The 20028-nt window shown below is 55.6% G+C and overlaps 2 protein-coding genes across 2 annotated transcripts; both read left to right on the forward strand.

The window, feature by feature from the left end:
* The first annotated feature begins 1375 nt into the window (after positions 1 to 1375).
* On the forward strand, positions 1376 to 7410 carry LOC147596493 (dynein regulatory complex subunit 4-like). Its single transcript, XM_086771448.1, has 11 exons — positions 1376 to 1462; positions 2732 to 2929; positions 3126 to 3332; positions 3625 to 3679; positions 4081 to 4286; positions 4560 to 4727; positions 5064 to 5150; positions 6140 to 6349; positions 6687 to 6752; positions 7072 to 7247; positions 7359 to 7410. Exons 1-11 carry the CDS (start codon positions 1448 to 1450, stop codon positions 7408 to 7410), a joined length of 1440 nt encoding a protein of 479 aa, XP_086627574.1. The 5' UTR covers positions 1376 to 1447.
* A 6185-nt stretch (positions 7411 to 13595) lies between these two features.
* Positions 13596 to 19630, forward strand: LOC147596494 (dynein regulatory complex subunit 4-like). Its single transcript, XM_086771449.1, has 11 exons — positions 13596 to 13682; positions 14952 to 15149; positions 15346 to 15552; positions 15845 to 15899; positions 16301 to 16506; positions 16780 to 16947; positions 17284 to 17370; positions 18360 to 18569; positions 18907 to 18972; positions 19292 to 19467; positions 19579 to 19630. The coding sequence occupies exons 1-11, from the start codon at positions 13668 to 13670 to the stop codon at positions 19628 to 19630; spliced, it is 1440 nt and encodes a 479-aa protein (XP_086627575.1). The 5' UTR covers positions 13596 to 13667.
* The last annotated feature ends 398 nt before the right edge of the window (positions 19631 to 20028 follow it).

The raw sequence follows: 20028 nt of genomic DNA on the forward strand, positions 1-20028 counted from the left end.
CCGCCTTCTGCTCGGCGGGCCGCTCTGATTGGCTGTCGGCGCTTCACTCACACTCCCCTCCCCTCCCCGGTCGCCCCCACCACTCTTCTCCTTCTTGTCCTCCTGCCCTTCACCTTTGTGTGCGCTTCTTAGCTCGAGCGCTTCTTCTTTGTTCCCACCGGGGACATCTTCGCTCCGCCCTCCCCCCGGGGTTCGGCGCCATTATGAGGCGCATAAGGTGGTGGTCTCGCCCGGGCTTCAGCGCCCCTGGCTTCCTCAGTTAACCCACCCCAGAAGGACAGTGCGCGCTTCTGTGCCTCCGTAATCGGGTCAGGGTTTGGGGACTGAGGGGGCGAGGGGTTCAGGGGTAGAGGGGGCGTGTCGCCCTCTTGTAAGTTTTTGGACTCCGTGGAATCCCCGCCGTTTGGGGGGTGCGGAGTCTGCGTAGCTGCCCCGACTCCCAATTTCGGAGTGACTAACAAACAGTCCCTTGCCGCCCTCCAGGTTTCCTGCTCTTGTAAGGCCTTCTGCAGGGCCTGTACGACTTTCCCCCACGACTTAAGGTTTTTCCCGCTACCCGAGGACATCGTCTCCTCGGCTAATGCTTTAGTGCATTTATCCCACACTTCAGGGTGGAGAATATCCACCGGCTGGTCAATGACCCCAATTTGTAAAAGCCTCGCAACTGCGACAGTAAAATCTTTGGGCTTACAATCAATACCCCACTGCTTATGTAATTGTGATACGACCTTCACAAGGGCTTCCATCCTCCTTGTTGGTCCGGGAGCGTCCTCCCCGCCGGGCTGGTCCTGCCGCTCCGGCCGCCGTTCACCCGTCCAGGCGACTTCCCGGGTTTCGGCACCACTTGTTGCCTTTGTTGGCGTGGCGACCTGGTTCAGGGCCTGGACTAGGCCCCACCCCCGTTGCCAAGGTGCAGCCCCACGTTGCTAACAGGCGTGTCCGACCACCTCACACCTCTCTCCAGATGCGCGTTCCCATTGCCTTGGAGACCACAGTGTGAGTGGCAGCAGCCATGGTGAGAGCAGGGCCTGAGCTTGTCCTGGGCCCAGCCCTGGGGAGGGAGCCCCTCAGCGCCATGCCCAGGCCTGTGATGCTGCTCCCGAGCCCTTCTTTTGGGTACGGGCATTCTGGGCTTCGCTTTGGGCCAGCAGTGGCTGGGTATGAGCCGTGGCTGTGCTGGAGGCTGTCAGGGGCTTCCAGGCCCCTTCCACGGACCCTGGCTCCCTGTCCCCCTCCTCACCCTGTCCCAGCCATGAGAGCAGGGAAATGTCCTGGTGGCCTGGGCTGCTGTGGGAGCTCTGAGCAGCACAGTTTCTTCCCAGCACCTGAGCCATGCACACACCTCGTGTGTTTTGCTTTCTCTCCTTAGGCACCCAAAAAGAAAGGCGGGAAAAAAGGGGAAGAAAGCAAAACTCCAGCAGTGGTGGATGCTTTGTCCCCGCAGGAGATGAGCAAGGAGCAGGTGAGAGAGCCCTCATCTTCCACACCAGTCCCGCTTAGGAAGCCCAGCTCAGCACCTGGCTCCGGCAATGACAGGTGGCGGAGGGTGACAGAGACAAGCAGCTGAGGATCATTTCCCTGCCTGATGGCCAGCTGTGCTGGTGAGGGATTCTCACTGGTCCTGGAAGGAGCAGCCCCCTCGTCCCATCCTCCCTTCTGCTGGTCCGGCCCACTCTGCTCTCCAGCCCTGTGCCCTCCCTGTCTTCTCCCCGACTCCATAACTCCGGCAGCCTGCTCAGCCAGCTGATGGCTCAGCTGGGAGCTCTGTGATGGCAGCCTGCTGTGCTCTTGCTCGCGGCGCCCTCAGTTGCTCCAAGTCCCCTTGTTTTGCCCAGTGTCCTACCAACAGAGGAGCAGATGGCCCTGGGCTGGGGACCTTGCTCCTTGAGAAAGATCTTGCACATCTCAGAGCAAGCAGCATGCCCAGGTGGCCAAGAAGGCCTACAGCATCCTGGATTGTCTCAGAGAGTAGCCAGGATAATTAGGGCAGTGATCGTCCCCTGTAGTCAGCACTGGTGAGGCCGCACCTCCAGTGCTGTGTTCACTTTTGGGCCCCTCACTGAAAGAAAAACATTGAGGTGCTGGAGCACACCCAAAGGAGAGCAACGATGCTGGTGAAGGGTCTGGAGCCCGAGTCCTGTGCTGGAGAAAAGGAGGCTGAGGGGAGATCTTAGTGCTCTCTACAACTACCCGAAAGGAGGTTGGAGCAGAGAGGTTGTGGGTCTCTTCTCCCAAGTAAGAAGTGGTAGGGTGAGAGGAAACCACCTTCACCCAAAGGGTTCTCAAGCATTGGAACAGGCTGCCCAGAGAAGCAGTGGAGTCACCACCCCCAGAGATATTTAAAAGGCACGCAGATGTGCTGCTTAGGGACATGGATTGGTGGTGGCCTTGGCAGTGTTGAGATAACGGTTGGACTCAGTGATATTCAAGGTCTTTTCCAACCTAAACGATTCTATGATTTGATTCTACAAATCAGTAGTATTTAGGCACCTGGGAATGGTGTTACTCCTTTTCCAGGGGCTGATGGGTTCTGTCAGGCCCTGGGCAACCCCCACAGTCCCCAGATGTCCCTGTGTCAGGGCCCGTCCCCTTCTCTCCTGCGCGCCTCCATCCCATTGATGGCCACTGTGGCCTGCCAGGTTTGTGACATGGCTTGCCACGGGTGTCTTGTGGAGGTGTCTGTCTGAGGCCTCTTTTTTCCCCTCCCTGGCTCTTCCCCTTGGCTTTGCAGCTGGAGAAGCATGTTGCGCGTCTGCGGGAGGAGCTGGACCGGGAACGGGAAGAGCGCAACTATTTCCAGCTGGAACGTGACAAGTTTCACAGCTTCTGGGAGATGACCCGCCGGCAGCTGGAGGAGCAGAAAGCAGAGTTGCGGAAGAAGGAGTGGGAGATGAAGGAGGCGGAGGAGCAGCAACAAGTGGAGCTGAAGGTGGGAGGGCAGGAGGCTGGGAGATGTTGTGAGTGCCCCAAGCTCTGTCTGAGCCTTGGGCAGCTCTGAGGAGGTGAGGGAAGGGCTAGAGGAGGAGAAGCTGGGTGAGATGCAACCCAGACGCGTCACAGATAAAAATCCCAGGTCCACATGTCTCCTGCAGAAGCCCCTCACCCAGTCTGTAGCTTGTCTTTAGGTTTACAAGCAGAAGGTGAAGCACTTGTTGCACGAACACCAAGAAAACCTCACCGAGCTGAAGGGGGAGGGCACCCTGTCCGTGAAGCGGGCCCAGAAGGATCACTGGGCCCAGGAGATGGAGCTGAGGAAGGACATGCGTTCCATGAAAATGGAGCTGAAGGAGCAGGAGCTGGCCAGTGAGGAGGCACTGAAAAACATGCACCTGGTAGGTCCCTGGCCGGGCCGGAGCCATGTATGAGCCGTGTGCATCTGCTGCAGAGGGAGGTGGTGGGGCTGCGGAGAAGGGCTTCCTGGGGCTCCCAGCTCCTGCGAAATCCCCCTCCTGCAACGGAGAGCTGTGAGAGCTGCTGGAGAACCCATGAGCTGCCGTGTGCAGAGATAACGTGGGACTGGCACCACAGCAGGGGCCTTTCCCAGGGAGCAGGAGGGAATCCTTCAGGATGCAGCTGCCTGAGGATTTGATTATGTGTCTCTGACATGTAGCTTCTCCCTAACAGAAACAAGAGGAGGAGATCACCCAGCTGCACAACAACTTTGAGAGACAGGTGAAAGGTGAGTCCGTGCGCGTAGCTCCTGCGTGACCTCCCTTTGTCAGTGTGCCAGGGGAGGCTTCTCCGAGCTCTGCTGTGCTGCCGGGCTCCGTGGCAGAGCCTCGAGCAGAAAGGGGGATGGGTTTCCCTCCAGTTCTGGCTTGTTTTCCCCGAGTTCTGGACAGTTTTCCCCAAGTTTCCAGAGGGTGCAGGCAGGGCGCCTGTTGCTCTGCTCTCCGTGGTCCCAGTGTAGCTGCTCTGCACACTGGTGGCAGCTGTGGTGACACTGCTAACAAGTGTCTTGAACTCCAGTGATGCCACAGTGGCACACGCCACTCTGGCACCTCACCTATTAATGGCACTGGGGCATGTTACGTGCGATCTCCAGGAGGTCCTCACTCAGCTCTCTGTGTGCTCCCCCAGAGATCAAGGCCAAGTACACCAACAAGATGGAAGTGCTGCGGGACGAGCTTGACTTGTGTAGAACGACCGAGGTCCACAAAGTGGAGGAGGGGAAGAACACCCAGATTGATGAGCTGATGAGGAACCACGAGAAAGCCTTCCGTGACATCAAGGACTACTACAATGATATGCGTGACAAAAACATGGCGCTCATAGACTTGCTCAAGGTACTGCCTGCCCCCCTGCCTCAGCCTGCCTGGCCTGCAGTGTCACCATTCCAGCAATGGACCGCTCCTGTGAGGATTTCACCCAGGTCTGGCCGGTTCCCAGGCGGCCGTGTGGGTGCTGCTACTCTCCCGAGGGTCTGCTACCATTCCAGGAGTGAAGCTCTTGAGCACAGGGTCTTGCTGGGCCAGCAGCAGGAGGGTGTCCGGAGGGTTGGGGAAGCCCTGAGGACCTGGGCAGCCCCCAGGAGTTGGCACTTGTGTTTCCAAGAACAGGAGCAGATGGAGGAGATGAAGAAGAAAGGGAATCGCTTGGAAAAGGAGAAGGCACGTGTGCTGCTCCAGAACAAGCAGCTGAAGGAGCCCCTGCAGCAGGCCCGCGAGCAGCTGTCTGAGCTGCAGAAGAAGTTGGCCAACTATGACAAGGACAAGGAGGCCCTGAGGGTGAGTGCCAGCCCTGTCCCCTCCCCAGTGGCCCTGGCTCTGTCCTGGAGGCAGCCGCTCAGCAGTGACCTCTGCCACTCGGCTTGGCCAGATCCCTGAGCAAAGTCCTCCGAGTTCCTTTGGGCTTCGCTGGGTGCTTGTACGATCTCAAATGGCACTCCGGTAGCGAGAAAGTAGAGTCGCCTCCACAGCAGAGAGGAAAGGGTGTTGGTGCGGGTACTGCTTCTTTTTTCTCACCCATTTCTCTTTGCTGGTCACTCTCCTGCCTTGCCCGAACGTGTCCCCGACACCTCCCAGAGAAACCTGTGCTTTTTAACTGCCCCTTCCCACTCGCAGAACATCAGAGCCCATCTGAAACTCACCCAGAAGGAACTGAAGGCTCTTCAGTGGGAACACGAGGTCCTGGAGCAGAGGTTCAGCAAGGTGAGAGCTGCAGATGGGTCTGGGCATCCCACTTCCCTCTCCAAAACCCTGGCCCCTCCGCAGAGGGCTGGTCATGGGGACTGAGCAGAGAGTTTGTGCTTAGCCAAGGGCTTTCAGAAGATCTGATCCAGAGCCCTGAGATAACTGCTACTTCCAGTGAAGCTTCTCACAGCTTTGGCATCTTCCACTCAGCTCAGCAGACAGGCCTGGCCTTGTACTTGGCTAAGCAAGCGCGCACGCTCAGGTAGTCCCCTCCCAGCCAGGGAGCCACTGGCTGCAGCAGCAGTTCTGGAGCAGAGCTGTGGCGAGGGATTGTCATGGGTCAGCACCCCCGGTGGGAGCTCGCTCCCTCCTTCTGCTGGCATTTGGGGGTTGCTTCCCTTGTTTGCCATGCGGGAGTGGCTCGGGATGAGTCCCATTGTCTGAGTTCTCCCAGACTCAGCCTCTCCCCCTCCCAGCGAAGATAAATCTCTGGAGGCAAGAAGAGAGCTTGTTTGTAATTAGCAGAAATCCTCAGGAACAGGAAGACTGGTCTGAGGCCTTGTTATCGATCCATCATGAAGGCAGCAACATATTAATTGCATTCCAAAATAAGCTGTGGTGGAGAAATTGTGTCCTAATTAGGACACTTCTTAACCAGCTGTGAGCCAGGGACTCCTGCCAGCTGCGAGGAGAGGAGAGACCCTTGTGTGCTGTGGGGCCCCCTCTGAAGTGTAAACCAGTGCCCATCCAGCCATTCTGCTGTCAGAGGTGTCTCGGGCCTGGAGGGGAGGCGAGAGCAGAAGTGTGGGTGCTGAGGGAGTGCCAGCCATGAAGGGAGGGAGGGAGAGAAGCTGTGCTCCAGCACCTGCCTTCCTGTGGGCTGCAGGTGCCATGGGGAATGGCCAGGCCGTGGCTGGAGCAGGCAGGGCCAAGCCACCAGACCTGTCTGGTGCTGGCCCGGGGTTGCCGCCAGCCCGGGTGTGAAGGCACGCTGTCTTTGGGAGCAGGTGCAGGCGGAGCGAGATGAGCTCTATCAGAAGTTCACCCAAGCCACAGAAGAGGTGCAGCAGAAGACGGGCTTCAAGAACTTGCTCCTAGAGCGCAAGCTGAAAGGGCTCCTCAGCATGGTGGAGAAAAAGGATGTGGAGCTCAGTGAGGCCTTTGCAGCCTCCAACCTCGACCCGGATGCCCTCTTCTTGGTCTCCAGCAAGCTGGAGGTACTGTGTGGGGCCCGGTGAGGGCTGGCCTTGGAGGGCAGAGGCTGCCTTATGGTGAAAGCTGACCCTGAGCCATGCAAGCCCTCGTCCTCCGTGGCTGAAGCTGCCATGTCACTCATCCATGTCCCTCACCTCTGCCTGGGGCTGGCTGTCCCTGGCAGTTCTGGCTGGAAGGACATAGAGCGGTGGCCACCTGTCAGGCTGTACTGCAAGCTAAGTCCTGCTGCCAGCTCGGCCGCTGCGCAGCAGCTCCTCTGTGCACTCTGTCACACTGCTCACAGCCGCCGTGTCCCCAGGGCCGTGTAGCTGTTGCCTGATGCACCATCTCCCTTTGCAGGACTTGGTCAGTTCGAAGAACACCACCATCAGGCAGCTGCAGCTGCAGCTAGCCCAAGTCTGCAAGGTGAGGGAAGGGGATGAAGCTTCCCTGAGCCCTGCAGGTCAGGGCTGGGGCCTGGTGGGTGCTGGCTGTGGCTTGGTGGGGTGGAAATGGGAATTTCTACTCCAAGCCTTGCACCAAGTGGATGGAAGGGAACTTCCAGCAGGCCGGCTGAGCTGCTTCATGGCCTGGGCAGGAGCCAGCCCAGGCTGCGGTTTCCCCTGCAAAGGAAGGCATTTTGGGGTCCTCTCCATGCAGGGAGGTGCAGAGCGTCCATGGCAAGGCAGGGAGGTGCTGGGCTGGAGCTCGGTATCAGGCTGAGCATGGGACGCTTCTCTTGCAGGCACACAATGACATGCTGCACACGTTGGAGGCCAAGCTGAGAGCCTTTGGGATCCCCGTGGACAACCTGGGCTTTAAGCCACTGGCGAGCCCCGTGCTGGGGCAGGTGCTGGGACAGGGCCCTGCGGGACTCATCGCTGTGCCCTCCTGGCGCCAGCTGGCGCGAAGGGACCCGCTGTGCCGTGCAGGGCCTCATTGGTGCTCCGCGACAATAAACAGAGCCCAGTGAGCCTTTGGCTCACTGTAGTCACATAGGGTAAATTTTGTATGAAATCTATGTGCCCTTAGAGGGAACACGGAGTCTCAGAACTGCTACAACATCTCGTTTGTTAGCAGTTAGCCCAGCATGTCTGGGGTGATTAAGAAGAGTGGTAGAACAAAGGCAGGCCTCAAACCCCAGCTGTGAAGATAGGCCCTGAGCCATCACTTTGGAGCCAGAAAATCAAGGAAAACGCGACCTTCCCAAGACCACGGATGGAGATTTTAAGGAAGGGTTCCGCCAGAGAATTTGAGGAGGGCCCACTCTGACAACCCCCAAGACCACCAGAAGACCCTTGACTCAAAAGACTGAGCATGCACAAGTGGGTGGGGAATATTACAATGGTTTCCAGGAAAACTGATGATTATGTATTAGTGTTCAGGGAATTATTAATGATGATGTATGAAATCACTAAATAGATTCTGTCCAGATTTTCAGACCGGCATGTATGCTGGGTGGAAGGATCCCCCGTGCATCCAGCGCTGCAACAAAGAATGCTGCTTCTTAATGCTATATTGCTGTTCAGGAGTTTGATTCCCGATTTTGGTGACACAGCTACTGGAGAAATGAGGGAAAAGGTCATGCCAGCATCAGTCCCTGCGACCACTGACTCACCAACCCTCTACTTCATTCCTACCACTGATTTAAAAGAAATGGGGGGAGTAACAGGACTGAGTGCGCGTAGGAATTGACGGGCCGGGCGAGGAGACTGGAACCAATCATTCTATAGAATAGTAATGCACATGTATTCGAAAGCTGAATCTGTAAAGGCTTTTTGTTCAAATACACTGCAGAGGGTCCCACTTGGTGTGATCCATTTGTGGGAGACTGTAGTGGATGGGAATATGAGCAAGTGTATCGATGTAAGCAAATGCAGCAAAGTGAGTAATGCGGATGGGAATAGGGGTGAATGTATCAAAGCAAACAGGACCTGAGCACAATGGGCAAAGCGAGAGTACATGCTGAGAAGCAACGGTGTGAAGAAGTACGTGATGAAGAACAATGCTACAACGTCAATCAAAAGCGTGAAGCAAATTGGACAAATAGTGGGGTGGTAGAGATCGTGCTAATAGTTGCCCTATAGGAATAGAGATCGTAGACAAAGAGCATCCAGGTAAAGAGTATAAAACACTGCTGTAAAAATAAACTTTGGCCTTTTGGGCTCACTTGCTGTCTTGCCCGTTACTCTGTCCCACCAATATGCCACAGATGGCGCCCAAACAGGGACGCACTTAAACTTCAAAAGGAACAAGGACGGAAACTCTGAAGAGGCTTGAACAAAGCCTGCACTGGTGGCATAGCCCAGTTGAACCAGAGGCCGGAATCCAGAAACCGGGATTGAGGATCCACACATCAGAAAGCGCGCTCATCACTTGCATACAGGTGAGCAACTGGGAATCATGGGAGGGAAAATATCCTCAGATGAGATGCAAAGCATTGATGTAATGGGAAAAATGCTGAAAACGCAGGGCAGGACTGTTACCAGCCCACAGTTAATGACTTTATTAGAGTGGATTCGTGAAAATCATCCGCAATTTCCTGCAGACGGGACTTTTCAAATAGAGGCTTGGGAGAAAGTGGGCACAAGCCTTCAAAAAATCGCTGCAGCAGCTTTTTGCAGCCAAGCTTGCAAAAACTTAGCCACTTGGGTACAAATCATGCTAACCCTCGACAATGTTTCAACAGAGTCTACTAATTCTTCTTTGCCTGAGGCGTCGGCATCTCCATTACCAGACCCTCAACCTGTAAGCGTGTCCCCCTGTAACAATGGCATCTCCCCAGAAACTGGTTGGGGGGAGGGATTAGCACAGAGAACTCCGTGCCGCGGGTCGGGGCAGAAAACTCCGTGCTGTATTCCTGTTCCCCTGCAACCTGCACTTGTACACCCTGCTTCCACGCTTTTACCGTCGCTGTCGTCACCACAGTCTCGCGTGCCAGATTTGCCTCGGGTTTCACCTATCAATTCTTTTCCTGATACTGCGCTTGCTAATAACGAAACCTCTCTGGAGGTAGATGTATTTAATGTGGGTTCAAAAGACTTTGAAAAGAAACCTGATCTGTTCCCTCCTCCGTGAAATGTGAATGTTAGTCATGCAGCTGTGAATGTTGAAATGTGTGGTATCTGGGAAGAGCGTAAAAAAGAGGCAATGCAGAATGGTGACTGGCAAACTGTTTTAGCCTGTCCAGTTATGTATCAAGCTAATCAGCAGCTGGTTTCGCAGCCTCTCAGTTATGATGCTATAAAGGAGCTGCGACGGACAGTAAAGAAGGGAGGGATACATTCTTCTTTTACTACACCCTTACTTGAGGCAAAAGCAGAGTCGTATACTCTGGATCCACATGATTGGAAATTGTTAATGAAAATGGTGTTAACACCTACACAGTCCATGATTTTAAAGAAGGATGTACTGTGCAAAGTATTACAAAATTTAAATCAACAGATTCCAATAGGATATGAACAACTGGCAGGAGAAAATGCTTATAGTAACTCGCTCCTGCAGGCACAGTTCCCGAGAGAAGCGTATGCTCAAATTAGACATATTGCTCTTAGGGCAGTGAGAAAAATCCCAGCATCAAAAGGCGAAGGACCTCAATCTTTTGTTAAGGTGCTGCAAGGAGCTAATGAGCCATATGCAGATTTCATAGATCGTCTGCAAGCTACTTTCGAGCAGCAGTTCGACAATGATGATGCAAGAGGGATGTTGCTATTACAACTGGCTGTTGAAAATGCTAACAATGATTGTAAGCATGTACTGCAACCTATGAAAAACCATAATCCCTCTTTGGCTGTGTAGTAGTTCAGCCCCGATCGGGACCAGACTACGCAGTCTCTCTCTCATTCCCCCCACCCTCCGAGAGAATAGGGAGAGATAATATAAGGAAAAACAGCTCGAGGTTTGAGATAAGGACAGGGAGAAATCCTTAAAGTTACCGTTACGGGCAAAACAGACTCGACTTGGGGAAAAACACTCATTTATTTCTAAAACTAGCAGGAGAATGAGACAGGGAACAAGATAACCTCCCCCCACCCCTCCCTCTTCCCGGGCTTAACATTTTCTCTACTACCTCCTGTTGCCTTTGTTGGCGTGGCGACCTGGTTCAGGAACGGCACGGCGACCAATCCCAGGCCGCTCGGTCCATCAGCTCGCTGACACCAGTGTGGTGGACGGCAAATGGCGTTTATTGAGGGGTAACACGACCTTATATAGCTTAGGTTTACAACGTTATTTCCGTCTGCTTGCATCACAAACTGACCGCTATTGGTCATCAGGAGAGAGACCCTATCTTTCCGTACAGCGCGATATCTTCCGGTCGCCAGACCCTAGCTACCCACATTTCCCCCCTCCCTATGCGTAATTAAATTGATCAAAATATCACAGTCTTTTCCCATTCGAATGCAAACGATTTTGACTGGCCTCATGGAGAGGGAGGCAAAAGAAAAAAAGCGTCCTTTCAAATCCGGAGCAGCAAGCCAAAGTGGTTCAGGTGTCATCACAGTCAGCAGGGCGTATGGATCCGCCACTGCTGGGTAGAGGTCTTCTTACTTTCCGTACGTCCAGTCCCAACGATATCTTTCCAGTGAGCAAGTACACAACCTAAAGGGCTTTTCTTTAATGTTCCTCCACTCTGACCTCCTCCCATATTTACTGATTCATTCTCTGATCCTGTCTTTACTCCGTGTCCAGCAACTCAGTTGCTGTACCACCCCTTCCCCAGAGTTTGAGGGGTGCTGCCACTCCCCCAGAATCCGACTGGGCGACTACTTCCTCTCTTCCCTCAGCCCGACTTCCTCTTTCCAGCGTACACATACACAACCCTCTCTTTACTCACCTAGAACACTCGAAATTCCAGCTAAACACTGCTCACAACTTTTCATTGCAGCACTTACTTGCACTCTGGAACAAACACAGGTTTACAAGAGGTATCGCGGTGTAAAGGATACCATTCAGGGCCATCGGGGTCCCACTACAAGGGAACAAAGAAATCTACAATGACAGAACACAATAAATTCGTACCGCAACTACAAAGACGCACTTTGGATCCAGTTCAAGAATACGTACACCGTGATCTCGGATAAAAACATACTAAACGTATAGTTAAGTTAGTTCAAATATTCTGTTCTTGTTCTACGTTTTACAGCAATCGTAAAGAATATATATATCTTAAAATAGTTGTTACCTTAAAAAGATCGATTAACGGCACTTTGTGAGTAGGCGTAAAAGCGAAGGCAAGCCTAATACTGTTAGTAAACCTGAGTGAAAATACTGTGTAATCATCTCGCGATAGCGAGTGTAAGGCACGCTGGGCGGATGGTAAATGGGGAACGATTAGGGATAATTCTAAACAAACAGAACCTTAAAGCAATTGTCGGTGTTCCATGCGTTCCACTAACATGACGTTAACCGTCTCTAATCGGCTCTTGACAAACGACACGAGTCTGTTTAGTATACAGGGTCCGAAGACCAATGCTAACACGATCATTGTGACTGGCCCTCCCAGGGTAGATACCAGGGTGGTTAACCACGGTGTGGCGAGTAAACCCTTTGTCCCCCGTCTGCCACCCGGACCGGGAATGCCAGCGTGGCTGTTGGGACCCAATCCGCACAGGCAATCTTTATTTCCCTCCAATCCGTGAGAGGAACTCCTTCCCCTCGCGATTCCTTTTTATTTTGGCTGGGGATATTTTTGCTTTTAATTTTATTTACCCTCGTGTCCTCCTCCTCTGAGTCTGAATCGGTTACGAGCCGCTCGCCCCAGCTCGCGGCTGTTCCGGAGTCGGAACTCCACTGACTGGTTACTTCCGGGTTCTGATGCCTTTTGTTGGGCGCCGCCTACTTCCTTGGTGGGCGGGCCGTTCCCTCCCCCTTGGCTTGTCCCTCCGTTTTGGTTCGCCCCGCCTTCTGCTCGGCGGGCCGCTCTGATTGGCTGTCGGCGCTTCACTCACACTCCCCTCCCCTCCCCGGTCGCCCCCACCACTCTTCTCCTTCTTGTCCTCCTGCCCTTCACCTTTGTGTGCGCTTCTTAGCTCGAGCGCTTCTTCTTTGTTCCCACCGGGGACATCTTCGCCCCGCCCTCCCCCCGGGGTTCGGCGCCATTATGAGGCGCATAAGGTGGTGGTCTCGCCCGGGCTTCAGCGCCCCTGGCTTCCTCAGTTAACCCACCCCAGAAGGACAGTGCGCGCTTCTGTGCCTCCGTAATCGGGTCAGGGTTTGGGGACTGAGGGGGCGAGGGGTTCAGGGGTAGAGGGGGCGTGTCGCCCTCTTGTAAGTTTTTGGACTCCGTGGAATCACCGCCGTTTGGGGGGTGCGGAGTCTGCGTAGCTGCCCCGACTCCCAATTTCGGAGTGACTAACAAACAGTCCCTTGCCGCCCTCCAGGTTTCCTGCTCTTGTAAGGCCTTCTGCAGGGCCTGTACGACTTTCCCCCACGACTTAAGGTTTTTCCCGCTACCCGAGGACATCGTCTCCTCGGCTAATGCTTTAGTGCATTTATCCCACACTTCAGGGTGGAGAATATCCACCGGCTGGTCAATGACCCCAATTTGTAAAAGCCTCGCAACTGCGACAGTAAAATCTTTGGGCTTACAATCAATACCCCACTGCTTATGTAATTGTGATACGACCTTCACAAGGGCTTCCATCCTCCTTGTTGGTCCGGGAGCGTCCTCCCCGCCGGGCTGGTCCTGCCGCTCCGGCCGCCGTTCACCCGTCCAGGCGACTTCCCGGGTTTCGGCACCACTTGTTGCCTTTGTTGGCGTGGCGACCTGGTTCAGGGCCTGGACTAGGCCCCACCCCCGTTGCCAAGGTGCAGCCCCACGTTGCTAACAGGCGTGTCCGACCACCTCACACCTCTCTCCAGATGCGCGTTCCCATTGCCTTGGAGACCACAGTGTGAGTGGCAGCAGCCATGGTGAGAGCAGGGCCTGAGCTTGTCCTGGGCCCAGCCCTGGGGAGGGAGCCCCTCAGCGCCATGCCCAGGCCTGTGATGCTGCTCCCGAGCCCTTCTTTTGGGTACGGGCATTCTGGGCTTCGCTTTGGGCCAGCAGTGGCTGGGTATGAGCCGTGGCTGTGCTGGAGGCTGTCAGGGGCTTCCAGGCCCCTTCCACGGACCCTGGCTCCCTGTCCCCCTCCTCACCCTGTCCCAGCCATGACAGCAGGGACATTTGGTGGCCTGGGCTGCTGTGGGAGCTCTGAGCAGCACAGTTTCTTCCCAGCACCTGAGCCATGCACACACCTCGTGTGTTTTGCTTTCTCTCCTTAGGCACCCAAAAAGAAAGGCGGGAAAAAAGGGGAAGAAAGCAAAACTCCAGCAGTGGTGGATGCTTTGTCCCCGCAGGAGATGAGCAAGGAGCAGGTGAGAGAGCCCTCATCTTCCACACCAGTCCCGCTTAGGAAGCCCAGCTCAGCACCTGGCTCCGGCAATGACAGGTGGCGGAGGGTGACAGAGACAAGCAGCTGAGGATCATTTCCCTGCCTGATGGCCAGCTGTGCTGGTGAGGGATTCTCACTGGTCCTGGAAGGAGCAGCCCCCTCGTCCCATCCTCCCTTCTGCTGGTCCGGCCCACTCTGCTCTCCAGCCCTGTGCCCTCCCTGTCTTCTCCCCGACTCCATAACTCCGGCAGCCTGCTCAGCCAGCTGATGGCTCAGCTGGGAGCTCTGTGATGGCAGCCTGCTGTGCTCTTGCTCGCGGCGCCCTCAGTTGCTCCAAGTCCCCTTGTTTTGCCCAGTGTCCTACCAACAGAGGAGCAGATGGCCCTGGGCTGGGGACCTTGCTCCTTGGGAAAGATCTTGCACATCTCAGAGCAAGCAGCATGCCCAGGTGGCCAAGAAGGCCTACAGCATCCTGGATTGTCTCAGAGAGTAGCCAGGATAATTAGGGCAGTGATCGTCCCCTGTAGTCAGCACTGGTGAGGCCGCACCTCCAGTGCTGTGTTCACTTTTGGGCCCCTCACTGAAAGAAAAACATTGAGGTGCTGGAGCACACCCAAAGGAGAGCAACGATGCTGGTGAAGGGTCTGGAGCCCGAGTCCTGTGCTGGAGAAAAGGAGGCTGAGGGGAGATCTTAGTGCTCTCTACAACTACCCGAAAGGAGGTTGGAGCAGAGAGGTTGTGGGTCTCTTCTCCCAAGTAAGAAGTGGTAGGGTGAGAGGAAACCACCTTCACCCAAAGGGTTCTCAAGCATTGGAACAGGCTGCCCAGAGAAGCAGTGGAGTCACCACCCCCAGAGATATTTAAAAGGCACGCAGATGTGCTGCTTAGGGACATGGATTGGTGGTGGCCTTGGCAGTGTTGAGATAACGGTTGGACTCAGTGATATTCAAGGTCTTTTCCAACCTAAACGATTCTATGATTTGATTCTACAAATCAGTAGTATTTAGGCACCTGGGAATGGTGTTACTCCTTTTCCAGGGGCTGATGGGTTCTGTCAGGCCCTGGGCAACCCCCACAGTCCCCAGATGTCCCTGTGTCAGGGCCCGTCCCCTTCTCTCCTGCGCGCCTCCATCCCATTGATGGCCACTGTGGCCTGCCAGGTTTGTGACATGGCTTGCCACGGGTGTCTTGTGGAGGTGTCTGTCTGAGGCCTCTTTTTTCCCCTCCCTGGCTCTTCCCCTTGGCTTTGCAGCTGGAGAAGCATGTTGCGCGTCTGCGGGAGGAGCTGGACCGGGAACGGGAAGAGCGCAACTATTTCCAGCTGGAACGTGACAAGTTTCACAGCTTCTGGGAGATGACCCGCCGGCAGCTGGAGGAGCAGAAAGCAGAGTTGCGGAAGAAGGAGTGGGAGATGAAGGAGGCGGAGGAGCAGCAACAAGTGGAGCTGAAGGTGGGAGGGCAGGAGGCTGGGAGATGTTGTGAGTGCCCCAAGCTCTGTCTGAGCCTTGGGCAGCTCTGAGGAGGTGAGGGAAGGGCTAGAGGAGGAGAAGCTGGGTGAGATGCAACCCAGACGCGTCACAGATAAAAATCCCAGGTCCACATGTCTCCTGCAGAAGCCCCTCACCCAGTCTGTAGCTTGTCTTTAGGTTTACAAGCAGAAGGTGAAGCACTTGTTGCACGAACACCAAGAAAACCTCACCGAGCTGAAGGGGGAGGGCACCCTGTCCATGAAGCGGGCCCAGAAGGATCACTGGGCCCAGGAGATGGAGCTGAGGAAGGACATGCGTTCCATGAAAATGGAGCTGAAGGAGCAGGAGCTGGCCAGTGAGGAGGCACTGAAAAACATGCACCTGGTAGGTCCCTGGCCGGGCCGGAGCCATGTATGAGCCGTGTGCATCTGCTGCAGAGGGAGGTGGTGGGGCTGCGGAGAAGGGCTTCCTGGGGCTCCCAGCTCCTGCGAAATCCCCCTCCTGCAACGGAGAGCTGTGAGAGCTGCTGGAGAACCCATGAGCTGCCGTGTGCAGAGATAACGTGGGACTGGCACCACAGCAGGGGCCTTTCCCAGGGAGCAGGAGGGAATCCTTCAGGATGCAGCTGCCTGAGGATTTGATTATGTGTCTCTGACATGTAGCTTCTCCCTAACAGAAACAAGAGGAGGAGATCACCCAGCTGCACAACAACTTTGAGAGACAGGTGAAAGGTGAGTCTGTGCGCGTAGCTCCTGCGTGACCTCCCTTTGTCAGTGTGCCAGGGGAGGCTTCTCCGAGCTCTGCTGTGCTGCCGGGCTCCGTGGCAGAGCCTCGAGCAGAAAGGGGGATGGGTTTCCCTCCAGTTCTGGCTTGTTTTCCCCGAGTTCTGGACAGTTTTCCCCAAGTTTCCAGAGGGTGCAGGCAGGGCGCCTGTTGCTCTGCTCTCCGTGGTCCCAGTGTAGCTGCTCCGCACACTGGTGGCAGCTGTGGTGACACTGCTAACAAGTGTCTTGAACTCCAGTGATGCCACAGTGGCACACGCCACTCTGGCACCTCACCTATTAATGGCACTGGGGCATGTTACGTGCGATCTCCAGGAGGTCCTCACTCAGCTCTCTGTGTGCTCCCCCAGAGATCAAGGCCAAGTACACCAACAAGATGGAAGTGCTGCGGGACGAGCTTGACTTGTGTAGAACGACCGAGGTCCACAAAGTGGAGGAGGGGAAGAACACCCAGATTGATGAGCTGATGAGGAACCACGAGAAAGCCTTCCGTGACATCAAGGACTACTACAATGATATGCGTGACAAAAACATGGCGCTCATAGACTTGCTCAAGGTACTGCCTGCCCCCCTGCCTCAGCCTGCCTGGCCTGCAGTGTCACCATTCCAGCAATGGACCGCTCCTGTGAGGATTTCACCCAGGTCTGGCCGGTTCCCAGGCGGCCGTGTGGGTGCTGCTACTCTCCCGAGGGTCTGCTACCATTCCAGGAGTGAAGCTCTTGAGCACAGGGTCTTGCTGGGCCAGCAGCAGGAGGGTGTCCGGAGGGTTGGGGAAGCCCTGAGGACCTGGGCAGCCCCCAGGAGTTGGCACTTGTGTTTCCAAGAACAGGAGCAGATGGAGGAGATGAAGAAGAAAGGGAATCGCTTGGAAAAGGAGAAGGCACGTGTGCTGCTCCAGAACAAGCAGCTGAAGGAGCCCCTGCAGCAGGCCCGCGAGCAGCTGTCTGAGCTGCAGAAGAAGTTGGCCAACTATGACAAGGACAAGGAGGCCCTGAGGGTGAGTGCCAGCCCTGTCCCCTCCCCAGTGGCCCTGGCTCTGTCCTGGAGGCAGCCGCTCAGCAGTGACCTCTGCCACTCGGCTTGGCCAGATCCCTGAGCAAAGTCCTCCGAGTTCCTTTGGGCTTCGCTGGGTGCTTGTACGATCTCAAATGGCACTCCGGTAGCGAGAAAGTAGAGTCGCCTCCACAGCAGAGAGGAAAGGGTGTTGGTGCGGGTACTGCTTCTTTTTTCTCACCCATTTCTCTTTGCTGGTCACTCTCCTGCCTTGCCCGAACGTGTCCCCCACACCTCCCAGAGAAACCTGTGCTTTTTAACTGCCCCTTCCCACTCGCAGAACATCAGAGCCCATCTGAAACTCACCCAGAAGGAACTGAAGGCTCTTCAGTGGGAACACGAGGTCCTGAAGCAGAGGTTCAGCAAGGTGAGAGCTGCAGATGGGTCTGGGCATCCCACTTCCCTCTCCAAAACCCTGGCCCCTCCGCAGAGGGCTGGTCATGGGGACTGAGCAGAGAGTTTGTGCTTAGCCAAGGGCTTTCAGAAGATCTGATCCAGAGCCCTGAGATAACTGCTACTTCCAGTGAAGCTTCTCACAGCTTTGGCATCTTCCACTCAGCTCAGCAGACAGGCCTGGCCTTGTACTTGGCTAAGCAAGCGCGCACGCTCAGGTAGTCCCCTCCCAGCCAGGGAGCCACTGGCTGCAGCAGCAGTTCTGGAGCAGAGCTGTGGCGAGGGATTGTCATGGGTCAGCACCCCCGGTGGGAGCTCGCTCCCTCCTTCTGCTGGCATTTGGGGGTTGCTTCCCTTGTTTGCCATGCGGGAGTGGCTCGGGATGAGTCCCATTGTCTGAGTTCTCCCAGACTCAGCCTCTCCCCCTCCCAGCGAAGATAAATCTCTGGAGGCAAGAAGAGAGCTTGTTTGTAATTAGCAGAAATCCTCAGGAACAGGAAGACTGGTCTGAGGCCTTGTTATCGATCCATCATGAAGGCAGCAACATATTAATTGCATTCCAAAATAAGCTGTGGTGGAGAAATTGTGTCCTAATTAGGACACTTCTTAACCAGCTGTGAGCCAGGGACTCCTGCCAGCTGCGAGGAGAGGAGAGACCCTTGTGTGCTGTGGGGCCCCCTCTGAAGTGTAAACCAGTGCCCATCCAGCCATTCTGCTGTCAGAGGTGTCTCGGGCCTGGAGGGGAGGCGAGAGCAGAAGTGTGGGTGCTGAGGGAGTGCCAGCCATGAAGGGAGGGAGGGAGAGAAGCTGTGCTCCAGCACCTGCCTTCCTGTGGGCTGCAGGTGCCATGGGGAATGGCCAGGCCGTGGCTGGAGCAGGCAGGGCCAAGCCACCAGACCTGTCTGGTGCTGGCCCGGGGTTGCCGCCAGCCCGGGTGTGAAGGCACGCTGTCTTTGGGAGCAGGTGCAGGCGGAGCGAGATGAGCTCTATCAGAAGTTCACCCAAGCCACAGAAGAGGTGCAGCAGAAGACGGGCTTCAAGAACTTGCTCCTAGAGCGCAAGCTGAAAGGGCTCCTCAGCATGGTGGAGAAAAAGGATGTGGAGCTCAGTGAGGCCTTTGCAGCCTCCAACCTCGACCCGGATGCCCTCTTCTTGGTCTCCAGCAAGCTGGAGGTACTGTGTGGGGCCCGGTGAGGGCTGGCCTTGGAGGGCAGAGGCTGCCTTATGGTGAAAGCTGACCCTGAGCCATGCAAGCCCTCGTCCTCCGTGGCTGAAGCTGCCATGTCACTCATCCATGTCCCTCACCTCTGCCTGGGGCTGGCTGTCCCTGGCAGTTCTGGCTGGAAGGACATAGAGCGGTGGCCACCTGTCAGGCTGTACTGCAAGCTAAGTCCTGCTGCCAGCTCGGCCGCTGCGCAGCAGCTCCTCTGTGCACTCTGTCACACTGCTCACAGCCGCCGTGTCCCCAGGGCCGTGTAGCTGTTGCCTGATGCACCATCTCCCTTTGCAGGACTTGGTCAGTTCGAAGAACACCACCATCAGGCAGCTGCAGCTGCAGCTAGCCCAAGTCTGCAAGGTGAGGGAAGGGGATGAAGCTTCCCTGAGCCCTGCAGGTCAGGGCTGGGGCCTGGTGGGTGCTGGCTGTGGCTTGGTGGGGTGGAAATGGGAATTTCTACTCCAAGCCTTGCACCAAGTGGATGGAAGGGAACTTCCAGCAGGCCGGCTGAGCTGCTTCATGGCCTGGGCAGGAGCCAGCCCAGGCTGCGGTTTCCCCTGCAAAGGAAGGCATTTTGGGGTCCTCTCCATGCAGGGAGGTGCAGAGCGTCCATGGCAAGGCAGGGAGGTGCTGGGCTGGAGCTCGGTATCAGGCTGAGCATGGGACGCTTCTCTTGCAGGCACACAATGACATGCTGCACACGTTGGAGGCCAAGCTGAGAGCCTTTGGGATCCCCGTGGACAACCTGGGCTTTAAGCCACTGGCGAGCCCCGTGCTGGGGCAGGTGCTGGGACAGGGCCCTGCGGGACTCATCGCTGTGCCCTCCTGGCGCCAGCTGGCGCGAAGGGACCCGCTGTGCCGTGCAGGGCCTCATTGGTGCTCCGCGACAATAAACAGAGCCCAGTGAGCCTTTGGCTCACTGTAGTCACATAGGGTAAATTTTGTATGAAATCTATGTGCCCTTAGAGGGAACACGGAGTCTCAGAACTGCTACAACATCTCGTTTGTTAGCAGTTAGCCCAGCATGTCTGGGGTGATTAAGAAGAGTGGTAGAACAAAGGCAGGCCTCAAACCCCAGCTGTGAAGATAGGCCCTGAGCCATCACTTTGGAGCCAGAAAATCAAGGAAAACGCGACCTTCCCAAGACCACGGATGGAGATTTTAAGGAAGGGTTCCGCCAGAGAATTTGAGGAGGGCCCACTCTGACAACCCCCAAGACCACCAGAAGACCCTTGACTCAAAAGACTGAGCATGCACAAGTGGGTGGGGAATATTACAATGGTTTCCAGGAAAACTGATGATTATGTATTAGTGTTCAGGGAATTATTAATGATGATGTATGAAATCACTAAATAGATTCTGTCCAGATTTTCAGACCGGCATGTATGCTGGGTGGAAGGATCCCCCGTGCATCCA

Source organism: Chlamydotis macqueenii, chromosome Z, assembly GCF_036417535.1.
Source record: "Chlamydotis macqueenii isolate bChlMac1 chromosome Z, bChlMac1.mat, whole genome shotgun sequence".
Classification (NCBI taxonomy): Eukaryota; Metazoa; Chordata; class Aves; order Otidiformes; family Otididae; genus Chlamydotis; species Chlamydotis macqueenii.